The following is a 20,205-nucleotide window of genomic DNA, read 5'->3' as shown; positions in this document are numbered from 1 at the left end:
ACCTCTTTCAGCTATGAATGTCGAAGCACATTCGAATGGAAACCTAGTGAATTAGAGTTTCTCACAAATGTCCTTTGCTGGGGGGGGGGAATGCAATGATAACAGTCACTTCTTGATAGATAGTTGTATTTTTGGCCTGAAAAATGCTATTTTTAATCAAAGCTCCCCTGAAAGGGAGAACCGTGTGAAATTGCCCGACTATACACTTCAAAATTGACACTTCAAAAAAAATTAAGTCCGTCTTTAACATGCCATATAGCCAGCAATGCAGAGTAGGACCAGTTTGAAATTATACTTTAAAAGCTGCCTTCATATTAGTCTTGAAGAGAACTTTTAAAGTGTGGGTCAGCTTCTTCTGAACTGCTGTGCTAAAACTAGCATTAATTTATTACACCTGTTTCTTTTTTAATTATTCACTTTAATACAAAAGAAAACCTGGATTTGCTGAAGGCCTCAGCTTAGCTATGCAACAGGTAGATAGCAGAGAAGGGCAGTACGAGTCTTTTACGTTCTATCTAAATTTCTTTCTGCAGAATCGCTATGCTGGTGGTGTTATGGGGGTTGGATTTCTCTGTGGATTTAGCCTAATTTATTTCAAATTATGGAAATAGGTTAGTTTTGCAAAACCAATACAGTCAGTCAAGGGAAAAGGTGGGAGTGTGTAAAGGGGCTGCCCTGAAACACGATCTGAACTAGATTTTGAATTATGTATGTGGATATCTTACCTCCCCTCAGCCTCCCAGTGCAGCCTGTGGCTTTTAAATTCCTGCTGAGCTACATGTAGTTCAAGTTGAGTGCTCAGAAACAAAGTTCAAGATTGCATCCTAAATAACGGTATCCACCACAAGAAACTGTTTATTGTTCTCTTTTTTAGAAGAAACGGACTATGATTACAGTGGAAGTGAGGAGGAAGATGATGAGCTGAATGAAGATGAAGGAGAACCAAGGTTAATTTTATTACTGGAATAGAAGATTTGACTGCCCAAGCTGTTCTCATTGAAGGCAGCCCTCCTCAGCCAGAATGGCTTTCTTAACTTGCTCTGAATCCCTTATCTCCTGCATCCCCTCTGGTAGCTTTAACTGTTTTGTAGCTATCAAATGTAACTGCTGGGTATAAGATGCCTGCAATAGCTGCTTCTTAATTCTCCTGAAAAAGGGAGGAAACTCTCAAGTGAAGGACCCAATAATCAGCTTCAGGCTGTTTTGTAGCGCAGTAAGTGCAGGTGCACAGTCAACGTGCTGGAGATTTATTGGAACATCTTAATTTGCTAACACAGGACAACAAGCAATTCCCAATGCACCTTGTATTCTCTCTTTAATGTTATGTTTAGTCATGTAGAAACCTGCCCTTTGTTTCAGCTCCATAGTTAATCTCCCGGGGGAGTCAACTCTCCGTCGTGAATTTCTGAGGCTGCAGCAGGAGAACAAAAACCGTTCTGACCCTCACCGCCAGCAGCAGCAGCTGAAGGACCAGGAGAAATACAAGAAGCAGCTGCTGACAGAGCGGCAGAAACGGATCGACCAGCAGAAGGAGCAGAGGAGGAGGCTGGAAGATGTAGGGACTGGCTTGTTTTGTTGTTCCATGTCTCATCACAGATAAAAGATGTGCCCGTAGAGAGTAGGTTTTGAAAGGCCAGAAGGCTGTGTTAAATTGTCAGCACAACCTGGATTGGAGCCTTTAGCCCTCAGAGAACTGCGTCACTTTTGAACACCGTGTTTTTAAATGGGCTCTGTCCTTTCCCTGCTGACAACCTGCCCTGAGCCTTGGGAGCAGAAGGGCATTTTGCTTGAGTTTGTTTGGTGGTGGAAGCCCAGGCAGATGGGATGAGAGATTCTGATTTCTTTCTGGTGTGCATTGCCCAATTTGGAGTCTGTCTGTCTGATCCAGAGTCCTGACCCTGCTTCTGTTTAAGATGGTACAAGATAGCTGCTGCCTTTTCAGCTGTCTGACACACGTTGGTGTTGGAGGCATTGCTCAATCACCAACATGCCTCTTCTCACGTCTATCTGATGGAAATTCAAGCACTGTGATTGTGCAAATGCTCCCGAGCTGGCATCTGTGAAGCATAGTGCTGCTCCAGCAGAACTGGGGGGACTCTGGGAAAACCCTTCCTTCTCAAAATGACGGGAAGACATTTGTCATTAAATTAGCTACCAGCCACCACAGAGATCTCGTGTGCCTGCTTAAATGATTGGCAAATCTGCCCTCGGCTGCTAAAAGGGCAAAGGTTTCACTTCAGGTTTGGCAGTTCTTGTGGTGGCAGCTTGTGGCTGTCGACTTCTGCTGCGCAGTGTGTTGGGTACCCCTGTTAGTGACTGCATGGCAGGGAATGGGCCTTGTGATTAATGAACACTGGCATAAATAATTGGTGGGTACAAAAGTAAGGTAAAACAAGCAATGTTATTTTCTGGTTCTCTTCCAGCATCAGAGGCGAGAGCAGGAGCTGCGGAGGCAGCAGGAAAGTGAGCAAAGGTGGCCAGAGGCTAAGGCCGTTCAGAGGATAGAGGAGAGGTGTAAAGAAGACAAAAGGGCTGTGGAAGATGAGCGGTTCATAGTAGATGGACAGAGGAAATCAGAAAAGAAGCAGGTATGGAAAGTGTTCGCTGACAGCAATTTGCAGCTCCCTGTTCTTGTAGCTGATATCTTTCTCAGTTCCCTAAGGGTGTTCCCATCCTCTGAGTCACAGACCAGAGAGGGACTTTTTTAACACATTTACTGCCTCTTGTTCTCAGATTCAGCCTTCTTTCGAGTTAACTTACGTGTTACTGAGTCATCCTCCTTATCTACAGCAATGACACTGCCTCTCCCTCTTCTGTCCCTGCCGTTTCTCCGTGCTGAAATGGTCTTCAGTCACTTCAATCTGATTTAAAATATCTTTACTCTGAAAGCTTCCAGCATCAGCTCAACCTAGGCTTAAATCTCCAGTCTCCAGTTTCTGTTCGAGTTGTAGCCACGACCGCTTCTTTTTCACAAATAAAAGTGGAACAGAGGTTAGTTTTAATGCTGAAGTCTCATTGTCAAGTCTGGCACCTTGGCCACAATGTTCTTCTGTTTCAGCAGCAAACTGATTTGTAATCAAACAGAAGCATGGAGTGTTTGATTAAAGCCCTCTGGTTTTAGGAAAAGTAAAAAGAAAAAATATGATTTTCTGACGTGCTGTCTCAAAAGCCAAAGGCAGAGTGTTTGGGGTCACTTTATGCTTCCTATTGCTTGGGCTTGTGGCTCTTCTGTCAGCCCTGCTGGAGTTGTGCTCGCTTTGTTCTTTGAAAAGCCAGTATTTCCAGCAGTCAACTTGGTCATCCTCCAAGGCATTGTTCTCTCTGAGGTTCATCACTCTTTGCTTTCAGAAGGTGGAAGATGTACAGCACAACAGGAAGATGCATCGAACTCTCCCTAAAGATCAGACACAGCTGCTGTCTCTCCAGCATGACCACAAGCAGAAGAAGAAGGAGCCTTCCAAGAGTTCAAATTCAGCAGTGCTTCCTCCATCGGGCAGCACAAGCAAAGAGGTACCATCTTGGCCAATGTAGTATTTTGGTGCTTTGCAGTTTATGATGCCATGGTAATGCTGAAGCAGAGAACAGAATGATCTTTAAATCTAAATCTGGAGCTTGACGTGTGTCTTACTATGCACTTATGCTACAGTAAAGCCTTTGGTTTCCATTAATGTGGAGGATAAGGGAAAGGAAATGTTGCTGTGTCACTTCTACTTGAGTTCAGAGAAAGGTTTGACTGGTCAGTGTGGAAACGAGGTCCTGCTGGTCAACCAGTTGTCATTCCCTTGTCTTCCAAAGAGCAAAGTCAGGTTTAATAGATGTCTTAGCCTGATTTTAGGGGTCACAAAATTGATCCAGGCAGAGAATGGCATCATGCCTCCCAAGCATAGATCTCTGTGCCCCTGTGTCAGGCGGCAATGCCTTTTGTTGCTCTTTGTCTCCCAGAATTTTAGGTAGATAAGATTTGATGGGTCAGGGGTAGCCACATACAGTCCTTGATTAAGGTTGTCCATTTCACTCTTTTGCTAACTCTGGAGGTATTTCTGCCCACCAGTTTGTTCTGCTTACTGTTAACAGGTAGCTACAGGTCCATTTTATACATGTTAACTCATTATTCCTAGCACAGTTATTTTTCTTTCTGATATAATCCCAGCCTGTGAGCCCAGTTCTACAGCTGGTGTGATTTGTTGTGTTACTAAAGTCTGGGTTTATGTCAGGAGTCTCAGCAGCAAACAGGGGCTCCTTGGATGGCTGTGTCTAAGTAGAATAGTAGATGTGATGGTCTCTGCATTCGTGGCAAAGCTTCTTCCCAAAATACCCAAGCAAGGACATGAGGAGCGCTCATGCATATGTATGTAAGAGGAATGCAGAACTCTGCTTCCTAACATATTGATGCCATCTTTAAGCAAGTGCCCTCCTTGTCACCTCTTCAGTTGCATGCTGCAACTGGTTCCCTTAGCTGAAATTTTCTATATTGTTAAACAATTAAATGAAAATGCTAGGGTTGTTGAAATGAGGAAGTTTAATAACTGAATAGAGTATGCAAACAGCTAAGCAGCAATATGAAATCAGGAAAAAAAAAGCTTTTAAGCTCCTTGTTAGAATAGCAATTTGTGAAAACAACAGAATAATTCTGTTTGAAGTACAACTCAACGGTTGAAAAAACAAATGCCCTAGCTCCAAAGGCTTTATTGTGTTGACTGATTAAACAAATAATTTCCGAAATTTGAATGAACTCCTTTTGAAATCTGTATTTTTTTGATGGTGGAGGGCTGGGTCTTATTCCATCTGGAGAGTAAATTGGGTGTGGACAGAGAAGTAAGCTGTGTTTGCTAAATACGCAACATCAAGTCAACAGAAGTGCTTTGCCTTTGCTAGGCTTTTGGTGGGTGGGGAGAAAATGCAACTCAGTTGAGTTAATTTAACTTTCTTTTCTACTTCGTTGTAGATAGAAGTCAAAAGAACTGCAAAATGTCAGCTTAAATACTCATCTCCGGTTTTGGTGTCTGTTTTGTAAATGACCCCTTCGTAGGAGAATGAAATGTATTATGCAATTTAGTGTGCAGCCACTGTTAACTTTTAATTTAGTGGTGAAATAAAATATCACTAATTGCAGTCAAAGCGCTGCCTGCCTTTTAGGCTCACAGTGTGAGGCTCCTGTCATTATGACTGCCATAATATACTTTAGTTTTAAGGACAAATTATTTCACAATATTACTTATTTAATCTCAGAACTTCTTGGAAGTCATGGATCCTTCCACTAAAATCATAACTAGTCGTACAGAGTTGCATTTTTTGGTTGAAGTTTGAGACTTAGTAATTATGTCAGCATTCATAATTGTTCGCAAAAATCTAAAAATGCTTTATAGTTTTGACTGTTTTTAACAATGATAACTCAGTGACACTGTTTGTTGTTGTTGATACTGATCTTTCCCAGTTTATTAGCTAAAGAGATGCCAGTTTCTCTGGGAGAGATCTACATGGGGATAGAGATAGCCTACTCAAGAGTGAGTTTGCATACTCTTTGGGGCTCAGTGGCATTTGCAGGACCAATAATTGATATACAGAAGCTCTCCAGAATCATTGTTGCACTGAGGTATTAAAAACAAATAAACATACAAAAAACCCTAAAGCCCTCCAAAGCCTTAAGTTTAATGTTTGGGGTCTCAGAGTCCATTCTTGGGAGTTCTTTGTCTTTGCCATTGCATTCCTCCTATCACCGTTGGGTCAGGGTGGGTTTCCCCTGGTGCGTCAAAATGGGAGCTCACTCTTCCATCCATCTGTTCCCACCAGCGCTGGAGCTAGTGAGCTGAGAGGTCAGGACTCATAGCTCAGGCTCGATGGTGCACTAGTTCAGTGCCTGGAGATGGGCTGGTGTTGGTTCTGGGAGCCCAAGGTGTTGGCTGCATGAGTTTTCATCTGAATCATAATGATTGCACGCAAGCAGCCTTTAGGCACAGGGGTGGTAGGTAAATTATCATATCTAATGTAGGGAAACCACCCTAAATTTTACATTTTCTTTCTTCCTTATGGTAAAATTTGCCTTTCATTATTAGGAGTTGCAATAATGAAAATCTGGCCTCAAGAACAGTATAACAATTGAGTTCACTGGAGCTAGGATTTTGTGGTATTTGGCTGTGGTTGCTTGTTTTAATAAGGTTTTTTTCTGAGGGTTGTTTTTTAATTTTTGTGTTCTTTTTTGCCCTCATTTGAGATCCGTGAGACTAAGTGGAATCATTTTCCATCCCCTCAGCAGTTTCCTAGATTGTGTTAAGAATATGCTTAGCTTCCTGACATAGACAGAAACATCCAGATATAGTGAGAGATACCATTAAGAATGCCCACCCAGATACAGATAACTGGGTGTTTTTCTGGCATTAGTCTCTAGTTTACTGTGTAGAGCTGTTTCTAGGCTGCTGAATCAGAGGATATGCTAAAGATTTACACTAGATAATGGGAATTAGTCATGTTGAATGAAACTGGAAAGAGTAGTGGGGTCAAAACAATAGGATAAAGATTTTTGTAACAAGCAATACTCTCAGGAAACAGTATTCCTTCTAGATCATGTTCATCAGTCTTTTGCATAGCACAAGTAACATACCAAAAGATAGAGTGTTAAAAGTGTTTTAAAGTAGAAAGTGACATGCAGTAATGTCAGGGTTGTAGAAGGGGGTAATAAATGCACAGCAAAACAGGCTGCATGTTGTCAGAAATAAGTAAATACAGACAGATGATTCCTCCCAGCTAAAATCCCAGCCTGCAGCAAATGGGATGGCCTAGAATACAGCAGATGGCAACTTGGGCCCTTTTCCTTGCTGCAGTTTGGAAACTTGATGGAAAAGGAAGGGTTGCAAATGGAGAGGCAATAATGGTTCATATTGTGCCAGGGAGAGGACATCCATGGCACGGTGGGGAGGTCCGTCAGAGTCAATGTTACCTGGGCTGCTGTTGGAGAACATCCAGGCTGCAAAGCCTGAGGCTCATGTGCAACCTGCTTCTGCTTTCCTCCTTCTCAGGCCGAGGACCGAAAAAAGTTAAGTGACAGCATCCAGCCTTCCCTGCAGTGGCCAGCAGTGCTGGGGCACGACGCCGCGCCACACGCCAGGATGGGGTCTGGCAGCAGTTCCAGCCCTTGCACCCCCGCGCCGCAGAGAGCCGTGTTGGTACAGGTACAGTGCTGCTGCCCCGCGTGGGGAGGACGATACACGGGTGGTTCCTAAGCAGAGCAGCACATCAGAAACATGATTTGCTTCGCTCCTGCCTCAAATGACTGAGGCTTGTGCAAACTGGCTCAGATGCTTTTTAGTGCCACCACATGCTGCGATGTTCTATGTGGCACTGTGCTTAGGCACTGCAGATCAGTGTTAGGTGACACAGATGGCCTGGCTTGTAGAATCAAATCACCAGAGAGCTGGTGCGAGGTCTACAAGAAGGACTTTTGTACCTTAGCCTGGGGTAGAGGCTGGCAGCTTCCTTGGGGGTGAATATTTGAGCCCTGCAACAACTGGAGTGGGAGAGTCCATAGTTTATTGCAGCGCATTTGGGATTCTGCAGGAGCACAGTGTCTGTGCAGAGGATAGTCCTGCCATGTTAAAATGCCACTCCTGGGAGGAAAGAAGCTATGATCTAGGCTGGCTACATCACGTAGGACAAGCCCCTTCATTCCTTTGCACCCCGTGGATGTCTCTCTGTTTGGTAGTACCTCTCCCAGCTGCTGCAGGGGAGTGGCGAGGGATGAAGCTGTATTTACCAACCTCTTTCGTGTTCCTTGATGGAAGCTATACACTATAAAAAAATTATGCTGTTTAAAGTGATGGTGTTACTTAAGGATAATAGCAGCAAGTGATATACAGTTGTTAAGGTGTGATTTCACTCCCTGCTGGGAGTTACCCACTCACAAGTCAGTGCTCTGGCTGATAGAGACCATGTGGACAGGGAGAAGCCAACCTGTGCTCTTACCTGCTGTGTTAGCATGGAGACCAGATGAACTTCGATGGGTAATTTATAAATCCTCAGAAGGGTTGTGTTTCCTTTTGCTGGTCGGCAGCAGCTGTTGATACTAATAGCAGTGTGCTTGGCTATGCTGCCTGCATTAGCTGTATGAAGCGTGAAGGCAATATGAGTGATGGGCCAGTTAGTCACCTGGAGATTAAACGACTCACAGCAATATACTTGTGAAGTTCGATACGTGGGTGCCTTGTTGATTTAAAATAAAAGAGAACTGCAGAGTTAAAATACAAGCTGAATTCATCACAGATGTCTCTGCTGAAGAACTTCCAGCCAGGTTTGTCAGAGAGGGATCATCTGTCATCACTGCTCTGTTCCAATAAAAATGACTTCTCATTTTAAACGATCATATTCTGCGAGATGTTGTGGCACATCCTTGTTGCCCAAATCTCTCTCAAAATTATTTCACTGGAAATCTTAACACAGCCCTGGAGGAGCAGGGAGCATGATTTCTAGGTGTTTTGTATGCTGTCTGTCTGGTAAGGGAAATGTGAGATACTACCAGATCAGAGTGTACCATTTCCACCTGTTTTGTACCTGTTTTGTGTTTGCTGCAGCACAGTAGCAGATCTGAGACAGTGGTGGTGGTGGTGTGGGATGAACCATTCTGGACTACCTGCAGAATTTCACAGAGACTTCTTGGACAAAGTCACTGAGTCTGTTTCTCTGCTCAGCACCTCCTGCTGCTTGGCTGGTGGAGGAAGAATTTAGCTCACATCTGAAATAAACTCCATTTTTTAATTGATTCTGGGGTTTTGCTAGCTAGATCTCCTCTATTGTCTGGAGCAATGTGGCTGAAACAGAACAAGAAAGCTAACAATATTAGAAGAACTATCTGTGCATGAGGTCATGGATTGACCCAGTATCCTAGAGCAGATCTGCTCAGAAGATTAAGAAAATCCTTTTCCTTATTCTGTTTTGTAACAGCAGTTGCACTTGTCTACTCTCTATATGTAGATTCAGTTCAAATTAGTAACTTGGGCATCCTCCAAAAAGCAGTGCAGCCTGTCTTTTTAAGACTTCTTCCTCCTAAATCTTTCTAAACTATCTCTAGTAATCAGTCATTTATACTATATCACCTTACGTTATAATCTCAGGGAGCAAAGGGTCCCGTCCTTAGCTCCCTTAGGTGTGCCTGTAGGGTTTGAAGACATATAGCAGGTAACACTATGTCTACCAGTGCTTTCTGTGCATGAGAGGAGCTGCTGTTCTTTCACTATTACTTACAATAAAAACATTTTAAGGCCCAAGTCTCAGTACTTTAGCATCATTGTAAGGGGTTTTATTTTATAATTTCCATCCTTCCTTCTCCACTCCCCCCCCTCCCCACAATTATTTTATCTGTAAAACTTACAGGGAACATTAAGCACTGTGATTTTGGGGCTTATCTGAGACATTCTTGGTTTCCTGCGGAATTGCAAAGTCTTGCATGTCCTACAGGAACCACTCTAAAAGTAGGAGTGACTTCTTGGCTTTACATGGAACGGGTGTACTGGTCTCTCTCTGCCCAAAGAAGGTATGTGGGTACCATCTGCAGAGTTTGGATTCACCCGGTCACTTATACCATGATTCAGCAAAGCTTATCCGTGCTGTTAAGCACAAATAGTTTTCTGGTAGTCTGCAGGACTCAAAAGGTGGAATTTAGGATGAAATTTAAGTATCTTGTTGAAAAAGTGGCAAGGAAAAAAAAAATCTTCCTATATTCTGATAATAATACACTTGCTATAAAACCTATTTCTATACACACGATGAATCCTTTCAGGGGAACACTTTGCTGTTGAAATATTTCTAGTTAACTAAAAACTATTATTAGTGACAATCATGTTGGGCAAAAAAGTAATTTTGACAAAATGAAAGGACATGGATTATGAAATGTTATAACTGCTGAAAAAGCTGTTTTCTGTAAAGGGAGTCAACAGAACATATTGTCCCAAAAAGGGAGAAAAAGCACCTGAATATTTAACTAGGTGAACTTCTCAGGATTGGTTTTTGACAGTTGACTGCCATGCTGGTCTGGGGGGTTGTGATGGGAAGTTTGAGTGGATGTTTGGTGTCTTTAACTAGTTTTAGAATTACTACCTATCAATATTTAAGTGATGTTGAACATTGTTCCCATGAAATAATTAGTTTTGTAGAGTTCTAGGGAGTTCATAATCATATTATATTATTGAAAAGCTGCACGCAGTTCTCTTTTACTGTATTTTATTTTTTAAGACTGGGGAATTGGAGAATTTTATAGACTTGGCTTATAAATCAATAAAATATTTGTCTGAGTCATTCTTTGGGGAAACTGAACTGCAGCTGTCTCTGATCTGAATTGCAGAAACTCAATTGGGACAAAAAAATTTGAACTATGATTCAGACAAAAATTGCCAGCCTCTTTCCTAGGCCTGCAAGTGGTGGGGCTGCTGGTCTTGCCGTGCGTTAGAGAAAACACACCTCTGCTGGGAGGTACCTCTGTGGTGCTGGGCACGGGCTCCCTCCCAACATGGGAAGGACGGATGGTGGGCTTGCAAAGACTAGTTTGGAAGTCAACATCTAATTTAGGGCAGGTGGATTCCCCCAGTGATTATACCACCTAAACCGTGAAATTTTAAATTGTGAAATGAATGAAGTATACTCAATAGTAATTTTTGCATCATCCAGTTAAGTAGTTGGCTGTGCATTGCCTATGACCTATTAGCTTCTCTGTAGATTTCAGAAGGGGAGATATATGTACAGCATAGATGTTTTTACTATTTCTTTTTATTGTACCCTTCACCTTGAAATAATTGTGCCTAACATGCTGGAAATTAATAACTTCACAGTGGACAAGATGAGCAGGTCTCTATCCAAACACGACACACCGTGTATGTTTACTAAAAATTTGATCTCACAAACAGAACCATTGATACCTATTGGGATTGGAACCTGTTACATAGACAGGGAAATACAATTCAACATGTATTTCATTTGTTTGAAGTGTGAAAATTTCCGGGCCAGCAAGGATGTGTACCACAGCAGTTCACTGTCAGATATGGTGACGGCACCACTCAGCCCTGTGCAGGATGATGTGTTCTGGAGCGTGAGTCAAAACGAAGAACAACCCCCAAAGGTATGTGAGACATGGGGTGTTTGACCCTTTTAGTGGTTAATAGCACGCCGCTCAGTTCCCCTGTGTTGTATCCGTCCTCTGGACTTCAGGAAATTCAGTGCAAATCTCATTGCTTGTACATTAACTGTGTCTCAGTAATCTAGAAAGAAGATACAAATTTATAAGAAGGTCGGCGTACTGAGTTTATGTAAATGTATATAATGTATATAATATCTGCGATCTCTGAATACAGATACTCTTCTTTTGTTAGACCAAGTATTTGTAGCTGCCCTTTCTGTGAAAAATCTGGCTTGCTGTAGAAAAGCTTGTTAGTTTCTCTTTTCAAGAGAATTTCTAGTAACAAGTACAAGAATATTTGTGCAGGGATGTGTGTGTGCATGTGTGCACGTATTCATTTTATTACTTTGTGTTTGGGGTTGTCTCTCTTCCTCCAGCCCCTTGGTAGCAACATAAAGTAATCCACTGCCTAGGGAAGGCTGCATTAAGTGACTGCAGATGCGTTTCCCTGTCTGCTTTAAATATTGACCAAGAATAATGCTGACTCCAAGGAAAGGTGTGAATCACTTGCACCCTGAGAGATTGCACCAGCTTGGAGCAAATGGGGAGCACCTGTGACTAACTTGCAGCTTCCAGTGTTGATATCATGGAGGATCTCTCCACAGGTCCCACTGAGGCATTATTCATTTATGTTGGTTAGTCTCATTTTTGCGTTGGTACAGGGTAAGCATTAGGTTTATTAAATGAGTCTAAAATATCAGTAGCAAACTTAAAACATTTTATTAAATCTTTAAGGTTCCAGAAAGGACAACCTCTAAATTTTACAGCAGGGATCAGCCTGGCCATCAGAGATGCCTTTCAAGGTAAGCTTGTAGACGTTTCATGCTTATACTAATGCTGATTTACTGTCAATAAGAAAACTACAGCAAATGAATTAAAATCAGAGACATAACCACAATATCACCAAAACTGACATGGATTCATACCTCATATAACAGCAGTTACAATTATTTTGTCTTTTGAGTCAGTTTGTCCACATAAATAACTAACCAAACTTCCTGATCTTAAACCTGAAGGAAGTGCCTGAGCCAGCTTCAGTTTATTGATTGACCGAACTGATTTAAAGAGAAATAAACCTCTTGTAGACTTCCTCCTCCTTTTCATGCAAGGTAGTTCTGTTTTCTGCTGGAAAGCAGTACTTTTTAATTTATAAGGGCTGTTCCATCTGTAGTAATTCCTGCGATGAGTTGCTTCACATGGTTCAGCCTCTTTGGCATGCCCGAGTGGGTTGCATGCAAGTTGTGTGTCCGTTTCCCAGTTAATGGGCAGCATGTTATGCAGTTTTTTAACTTCTTGTGATTCGGTGATGCTTTACTTCTCCTTCACGTTAGAGTAGGTGGCTGCTGAAGGGGTGGGTTACTTGAGGTCCCAGCCTGTCACACTGATGATGGTGGGTGGGAGTGGTGCTGGTCAGGGCTGCCTGGATGCTCTTGCAGATGTTCTACATCATGCTGGCACAGTTGGTTTCAGAGGTGCCTCAATACTTTGGCAAGTGGGGGTCTGGCCCCAACTCCCGGTGGGGCACTTACAATGATAGCTTGTGAAGCTTGTGCCTATGGTAGCTTGAACAGACAAATATGCTGGCTGTAGGTGTATCGTGACTATTTTGGCACTCCCTTAAGGCCAGTGTACTTTTTTCATACCCCAGGAGAAAAGACTAAGGATGCAGAGAGCTTGGCCGTAAAGGGTAGCCCCACTGGATGTCTAATGAGGGAACCTAATGCTGTGAGACACAAGGGTTGGAGAGATTTGAAAAGGAAGCAGATTTAGCAGACATAACAAAATAATGTGCAGCACTTCTGATGAGCCAGAGTTGAGTCAGGAATATAATCTGAAATGACTTTCAGATGAAGTCAAGCCCTAAATGCTCTCTACTTAGGAATGATAGGAAGCAAAGTAGAAAAGAAACAGGTAAGTAAGCCCCAGCGTTACAAGTGAGTGGCTTCTGAGCCTTGGGTTTCTGGGTCAGCTGCTGTTTGAATTCACAAGCTTGGTGGCTTGTTTTACTGTCCAATGCATTCCTTTCTCAATTGATAAGTGGGTGATGATGTATCTTATAGGAGGGTACTCCAGCAGGTTTCATTATCTGTAAAAGCCATGAGCTTTTGGAATCAGGAGTGACACGGATTTGAGGAGGCCAAAGCAGAAGTACATATAGTGGGATATGTTGTAATGACTTAGGAATCTCTGTAATCTCCAAAAATTGCTGCCCAGAGGAAACCATCCCCTCCATCATCTTCTCTCACTACTGAGTGGCCCTGCTTGGAGCAGCAATGAATATAAACTTTGAGTTTAGCAGGAGTATTGTATCATATGTTAACAGCAGGGAACTCCATTCGGTGGCCTAGGAGGTCTGTTCCAGTCTGCGTTCCTGCGTGCGAGATAGTCTGATCTGCTTTTTGTCTTTCTGTTTAGTAGCACTCATCAGTCATCCCCTGGGGGACAGGGTCTGAAGCTAAACAGCAGCAGCAGTGCTCCTGGCAGCAAGCAGTGGGAGATGGGATCTCATCAGAGCAGCTGGTCAACCTCAGGTGATTCCTAAGTCAAAGATTCATCAGTCAAAATGTGCAAAATTCCTGTCACATGAAATGGGCTTCTGAAGGGAGTCAAGTCCTGTGTTGCAAATGGGATTTTTTTTTTTTTTTTTTAATGATGTTGTCTGGTGATATCCTTTTGAAAGCCCTCTGGATTTTTTGGTTCCATGTTCCTAAAATATAAACACTTCCTCTTTTGAGTCAAAAAGTGACTGTGAACATATTTCCTTGTAGAAAATTTGAATTGGCTCAATTCGTTTCAAATCTGGTTTTTTTTTTTTTTTTTTTTAATGATGTTGTCTGGTGATATCCTTTTGAAAGCCCTCTGGATTTTTTGGTTCCATGTTCCTAAAATATAAACACTTCCTCTTTTGAGTCAAAAAGTGACTGTGAACATATTTCCTTGTAGAAAATTTGAATTGGCTCAATTAAGAGTTGAAAAGAAATGTTCTGTTGCATTTACTGACACCATTGAAATTCAGCAGACCAACTTTACAGACATACAGATATAATTCAATACTAATGTTCACCCATTGGCATTTTCTGTGTAACCATATGCCGCTTTTTTGCATTGCCCACTGATAAGACGATACAGATGAGCAGTTGCTGTACACTAATATTTCTGCGCTCTACTGGCTGACCGAAGGATAAGACTCCCTGTACAGCACTTTATGAAACAATCCTCTGATATTCTTTGATTTGCAGAAATGTAGCAGAAGTGAAGAAAATATAAAAAAAAAAAAAAGAAAAAAAAGAAGAAGTTAAAAGGTAGAGAGAGCCTCACCCAATTTAAACAAAGTTCAACTTTATCAGCTATCTTGGTATCACTGGTAGCAGTGTAGGAACTAAGTGGGCTTGCTCGTGATTGTGCAGATTTTTTGCAGTACAGACTCTGGTTCCTGAGACATGACCTGAGATTCTGGCAGATGAGGACACGGAGCAGAAGTAGGCAGCTTTGTTCCTCTATTGTAATTCCTGAGGGCGTTTTCTGTGGGTCAACTGTAGGGCAATTTCTTGTGTAGCTCCTTGCAAAGCAGTGGTGTGTTACAACGCTTTGCGTCCAGGTTGACTACTAAAGGTGGGGGAGATGGAGAATTGTGCCCGATCTGAAGCAGGGTGGATGCTAAAAATGTTCTGAAACCACACGAGTGAGCTGCTGAGGTCATTTATTTTTAAACTGAGGCTCACAGTGTTAATTTGCAAGCCCTTGGTAAATGACGAACAAATTGCTTTTTTACTACACTTCCACAATCAAGCCAGTTTTGCTTTCACTAACTCCACAGAATAGGAAGCTTTGCTTCAAGAGAAATCCAAAGCACGCTTTAAACTGCTTGGGGTTTGTTTCTTTTTGCTCTTATGTCATTTTTTTGTTTGAATAACAGCATAGTTGAACAACGTGCAACAGCCCAGCTCAACTTTGCAATGTCTGTGTGATGTGTAACTCCTGTGCTATTTTGGCATGGGGAAATGAAAACCTCACCAGCGATGGAAAGAATAGAAAACCTCCCTTGTGGTTTAAACTGTCTCCTTGGGTTCGTAAGCATCATTAAATTGCAGCTAGTTCTGGCATATGGTGTTCCAGAAAGAGTTTGTTGCTTTCCCAAGCCCACAGGGATAATGAATTGGGCAGGAAAGGGCTATAAATACTTTAAAGCTAATACTTCTGCTGAGTTGCTTAGGTACTCATTGACCAATAAGGAATTCTGTGTTGTAAAAGCTTTGCAAAATGCATGAATACATGAAGCCATTGTGATAAAACTGTCTAAATAATCAAATACAAATCGTAATTTGTGCGAGCTTGAATTCTCCACACCCCCCTGCCCCATTAACTTGCAAGGAGTCCCATTGGTGGCAGTGGGATAGCCATGGGAGAAATTGCTGAATGATGTACACGTTGAGTTGGCTAGTGTGTCCCTGTGGCAAGGTGAGGCCACACTTGCTTTCCCTATCTTCACTTGTATCGGGAATTGCGTGCAGAAGACCGCATCTCTCCAGGGCTGCCTTTACTCTTCCCAGGTAGATTTGTGAGCAGCAGGGGTATTGAAAGGGAAGATGCACTTATTGACTTGCCAGCATCCCTCCTAACATGGCCTCAGCACATGCAGATGGATTCCATCTCCTCTGGTCTTGTTTGCTGGGGTATTCAATAGCCGTACAAGCGTGGTGGGAAGTGAAGGTCCCCAGACCACCTGGGAGGGAAGCACAGTGCCACGGCTTCCCTGCTGCCCTTGGGCAGTGTCATGAGGTCCCACCTGATGCTGAGATGGCCCGTGGTGGGGGCCAGTTCTCTCTGCAGAAATGAGGGCTGTTATTACCTATTTCCCCATGGTACAGAGTGGAAGTGGGAGTTGAGAAGTGACTCTCCATGTGCCCCAAAGGAAGCAGGGACTGAAAAATGGTTCTCCCTGTGCTGCCATGGGAAGCGGTGAATCTTCTGCTTTTAGCTTGACCCCATCCTCATGAGTGGAGTTTAGTGCAGCTGTTTGCCTCCAACCTAGTTAGGTTTAAGAGAATTCAGGGCCTTTAGACTGGTTTTGTGCAGCAGTTTTATGAAGGCCAAATCTTGGCACCACATCTGCTCATGAGAGTGTGCATTGGGAGCTCAGGCTCTTGTACCTTCTCCCTGACCCCTCTCTGCAGTCACAGGAATATAGCTGGGTGGCACCTTCAGTGCTGGAATGTGACCAGCAGCTGCTGATATGGTGAGCTGTCTCCCCTCAAGAAGAGGACCAGAGGAATGGATTACCATGCCCTCACCTTTTTCTCTTGCAAGCTCCTTTCCAGTCCATGGAGCTGTTGCTGGTGCGCAGTGGGAGTGTGTTGCTGAGGTTTGGTCTGCTTGGCTTACTCTTGCAGCATTAAATGGCACAGTATTGATTTAAATACATAACGTTGTGGTATCCAGAGACATTGAAAAAAAACCAGAAAGATTTCCCTTTGCAACAAAGAGAAAAAAGACATTTTTCAGCAGAAGCTGGAATCTGCTTTGGGTGTAATTTTATGTGCTTGTCTTCCTGGTCTCTGCACATGCATTTAAAAAAACAAACTTTTTTTTCTTTTTTCCTTCCCAGGGAATCCAGGGCCAGCCAAGGCAGAGAACGCTTTGTCCCAGAACCACTTCCAGCTGCATAAGAAGTCTGAAAAAGTTTCTCAGCCAGGCCAGGTTGCAGTAGGTTCTTTTAAATCCACTGATACTTGTGATTTGTTCACAGTTTTCACTGAGGGTGTGCAGACAGCTTCTCTGCTGGTGCTTGAGTTTGCTGGTTAACGAGTCTGAGAGGCTGTGTGGGGCTGGCTCGGGCTTACTGCTGCACTAATGTGTCTCATCAGCTTTTGGTCCAGGTCTGACTTGTGTCCAGCTCAGGTCATCATCTGAGAGTTCAGTTTTCCTGAACCTGCCTGATCATAAACCTTTAGAAAGGAAGATGTGTCTTTAATATTTCAAGAAGTCATTGATCACTTGTCATGCAACCCAGGGGTTTGAAGAAGGAACTGTGTTTAGGCTGATGCCAGTAACATGGGAGGCCTACATATGAACTCCTGTAGGATTGGAGTGTCTGACTGCCCTCTGGGTGTGAGCCATGGCTGTGTTGGTATGCCCTTCCCAGCCCAAAGGAGCTCCATGCCCGGGCTGTGCTGGCACAGCCAGTGCTCAGGCACAGCCCCACGGGGCAGTCCAGGGATAGAACAAAACTCAGGTCGGTGTAATCCTTCAGCCCTGGTGCAGAGCACACCTTCTCTTATGGAAAAAGGAAGTACTTCTATACTCACACAACGTGCAAAGACTGAACCACGAATGTTTAAGATTCAAAATAACATACTGACTAAAGTTAGTCACCTTTCAACTTAAAGGACCATCAGGTATTTTGGCTTAGTTCACTTTCCTGTGTGAAATACCCACTTGTGATGGACCAACAAAAGCATCAACTTTCTAATAAAGCTTTTTTGGTGTGGAAGTGACAATAACTATATTTGCTGGGAGGGTAAAACACTGCACATGCTGTTTAGCGATGGGTTCTTTCATGAGAAAAAAAAATTGACTGAGTTTTCTTTACTCAGAATCCAGGCTCCTTTGCCAAGGGGAGGGAAGGTGCCAACTCATTCTTAAAAGCAGCAGAATATTCCTCATCAAGTGATGAAGGTGGCAGCAGTGATGAAGATGACACGAACCAAACAAGGTTGGCTTGATTATTATTTTTTTTTTAGTTATTATTTTCTTCCTTTTTTATACATACTTCTAAATATCTGGAAAAAGTTGGCATACCTAAATACTACCTTCCCTCTGAAGTTACTATCAGTCATTTATGTCAGTTGCAATTAAGCAGTTTAATCGCACTATAATGAACTCCCGGGGGTAAATGTTTGCTCCATCAGATGTATGCAGTGTAATAAGCTTTAATGACTTGCTGCCCTGGGACAATGACGAATGTCTTGTTTTAATTCAATATCAATATACAGTGCTTTTATATAGATTACTTGATGTTAATCTATGCTAAAATGGAATTTTTTAAAGGAAAAAAGAGAGGGAAAGAAAACTGTATACTTTCATGCTAAATACAGGCTATAGCGAAAAAAATGAGGCAAACATGACCCTTGTATTCAGGCAGTCTGTTCACTCCAGGAGAAATAATTACCACTGAAAAGCTGATTCCTTCACCAGAGCTATTTATAAAGAGGGGGTAGGGTAAGCAGAACTTTTTTTTTTTTTTTTTTTTTTTTAAAATTTGCTGTATTTTTAATATTGCTATTTTGCACAATTGCTGTGGTTACCAGATGATGCTGTGGCTTGTACCAAGCTGATCTCACCTGAACTGTTTCTCTCCAGCTTTCCAGTTTCTGGTATTGATTTTGTGACTGACATCTTGTGGTGTGTTACCTGTTGCTGGTGCGCAGTGGGAGTGTGTTGCTGAGGTTTGGTCTGCTTGGCTTACTCTTGCAGCATTAAATGGCACAGTATTGATTTAAATACATAACGTTGTGGTATCCAGAGACATTGAAAAAAAACCAGAAAGATTTCCCTTTGCAACAAAGAGAAAAAAGACATTTTTCAGCAGAAGCTGGAATCTGCTTTGGGTGTAATTTTATGTGCTTGTCTTCCTGGTCTCTGCACATGCATTTAAAAAAACAAACTTTTTTTTCTTTTTTCCTTCCCAGGGAATCCAGGGCCAGCCAAGGCAGAGAACGCTTTGTCCCAGAACCACTTCCAGCTGCATAAGAAGTCTGAAAAAGTTTCTCAGCCAGGCCAGGTTGCAGTAGGTTCTTTTAAATCCACTGATACTTGTGATTTGTTCACAGTTTTCACTGAGGGTGTGCAGACAGCTTCTCTGCTGGTGCTTGAGTTTGCTGGTTAACGAGTCTGAGAGGCTGTGTGGGGCTGGCTCGGGCTTACTGCTGCACTAATGTGTCTCATCAGCTTTTGGTCCAGGTCTGACTTGTGTCCAGCTCAGGTCATCATCTGAGAGTTCAGTTTTCCTGAACCTGCCTGATCATAAACCTTTAGAAAGGAAGATGTGTCTTTAATATTTCAAGAAGTCATTGATCACTTGTCATGCAACCCAGGGGTTTGAAGAAGGAACTGTGTTTAGGCTGATGCCAGTAACATGGGAGGCCTACATATGAACTCCTGTAGGATTGGAGTGTCTGACTGCCCTCTGGGTGTGAGCCATGGCTGTGTTGGTATGCCCTTCCCAGCCCAAAGGAGCTCCATGCCCGGGCTGTGCTGGCACAGCCAGTGCTCAGGCACAGCCCCACGGGGCAGTCCAGGGATAGAACAAAACTCAGGTCGGTGTAATCCTTCAGCCCTGGTGCAGAGCACACCTTCTCTTATGGAAAAAGGAAGTACTTCTATACTCACACAACGTGCAAAGACTGAACCACGAATGTTTAAGATTCAAAATAACATACTGACTAAAGTTAGTCACCTTTCAACTTAAAGGACCATCAGGTATTTTGGCTTAGTTCACTTTCCTGTGTGAAATACCCACTTGTGATGGACCAACAAAAGCATCAACTTTCTAATAAAGCTTTTTTGGTGTGGAAGTGACAATAACTATATTTGCTGGGAGGGTAAAACACTGCACATGCTGTTTAGCGATGGGTTCTTTCATGAGAAAAAAAAATTGACTGAGTTTTCTTTACTCAGAATCCAGGCTCCTTTGCCAAGGGGAGGGAAGGTGCCAACTCATTCTTAAAAGCAGCAGAATATTCCTCATCAAGTGATGAAGGTGGCAGCAGTGATGAAGATGACACGAACCAAACAAGGTTGGTTTGATTATTTATTTATTTTTTTAGAGTGATGAAGATGACACGAACCAAACAAGGTTGGCTTGATTATTATTTTTTTTTTAGTTATTATTTTCTTCCTTTTTTATACATACTTCTAAATATCTGGAAAAAGTTGGCATACCTAAATACTACCTTCCCTCTGAAGTTACTATCAGTCATTTATGTCAGTTGCAATTAAGCAGTTTAATCGCACTATAATGAACTCCCGGGGGTAAATGTTTGCTCCATCAG

The 20,205-nt window shown here is 42.7% G+C and overlaps 1 protein-coding gene across 1 annotated transcript in view; it reads left to right on the top strand.

The window, feature by feature from the left end:
* NRK (Nik related kinase) overlaps positions 1-20,205 on the top strand; it is a 100,387-nt gene that overhangs the window by 49,344 nt on the left and 30,838 nt on the right. Inside the window, exons 10-19 of the mRNA XM_014955170.1 lie at positions 875-947; positions 1,360-1,555; positions 2,424-2,588; positions 3,349-3,510; positions 7,014-7,166; positions 10,967-11,098; positions 11,891-11,958; positions 13,571-13,686; positions 16,761-16,858; positions 17,749-17,867. Of these exons, the coding sequence (XP_014810656.1) occupies positions 875-947; positions 1,360-1,555; positions 2,424-2,588; positions 3,349-3,510; positions 7,014-7,166; positions 10,967-11,098; positions 11,891-11,958; positions 13,571-13,686; positions 16,761-16,858; positions 17,749-17,867 (1,282 nt within the window). The remainder of the gene's footprint in view (positions 1-874; positions 948-1,359; positions 1,556-2,423; positions 2,589-3,348; positions 3,511-7,013; positions 7,167-10,966; positions 11,099-11,890; positions 11,959-13,570; positions 13,687-16,760; positions 16,859-17,748; positions 17,868-20,205) is intronic.

This window comes from Calidris pugnax, unplaced genomic scaffold (genome assembly GCF_001431845.1).
Source record: "Calidris pugnax isolate Ruff unplaced genomic scaffold, ASM143184v1 scaffold38, whole genome shotgun sequence".
In the NCBI taxonomy this organism is placed as follows: domain Eukaryota; kingdom Metazoa; phylum Chordata; class Aves; order Charadriiformes; family Scolopacidae; genus Calidris; species Calidris pugnax.
This window is presented reverse-complemented; position numbering and strand designations above follow the sequence as displayed.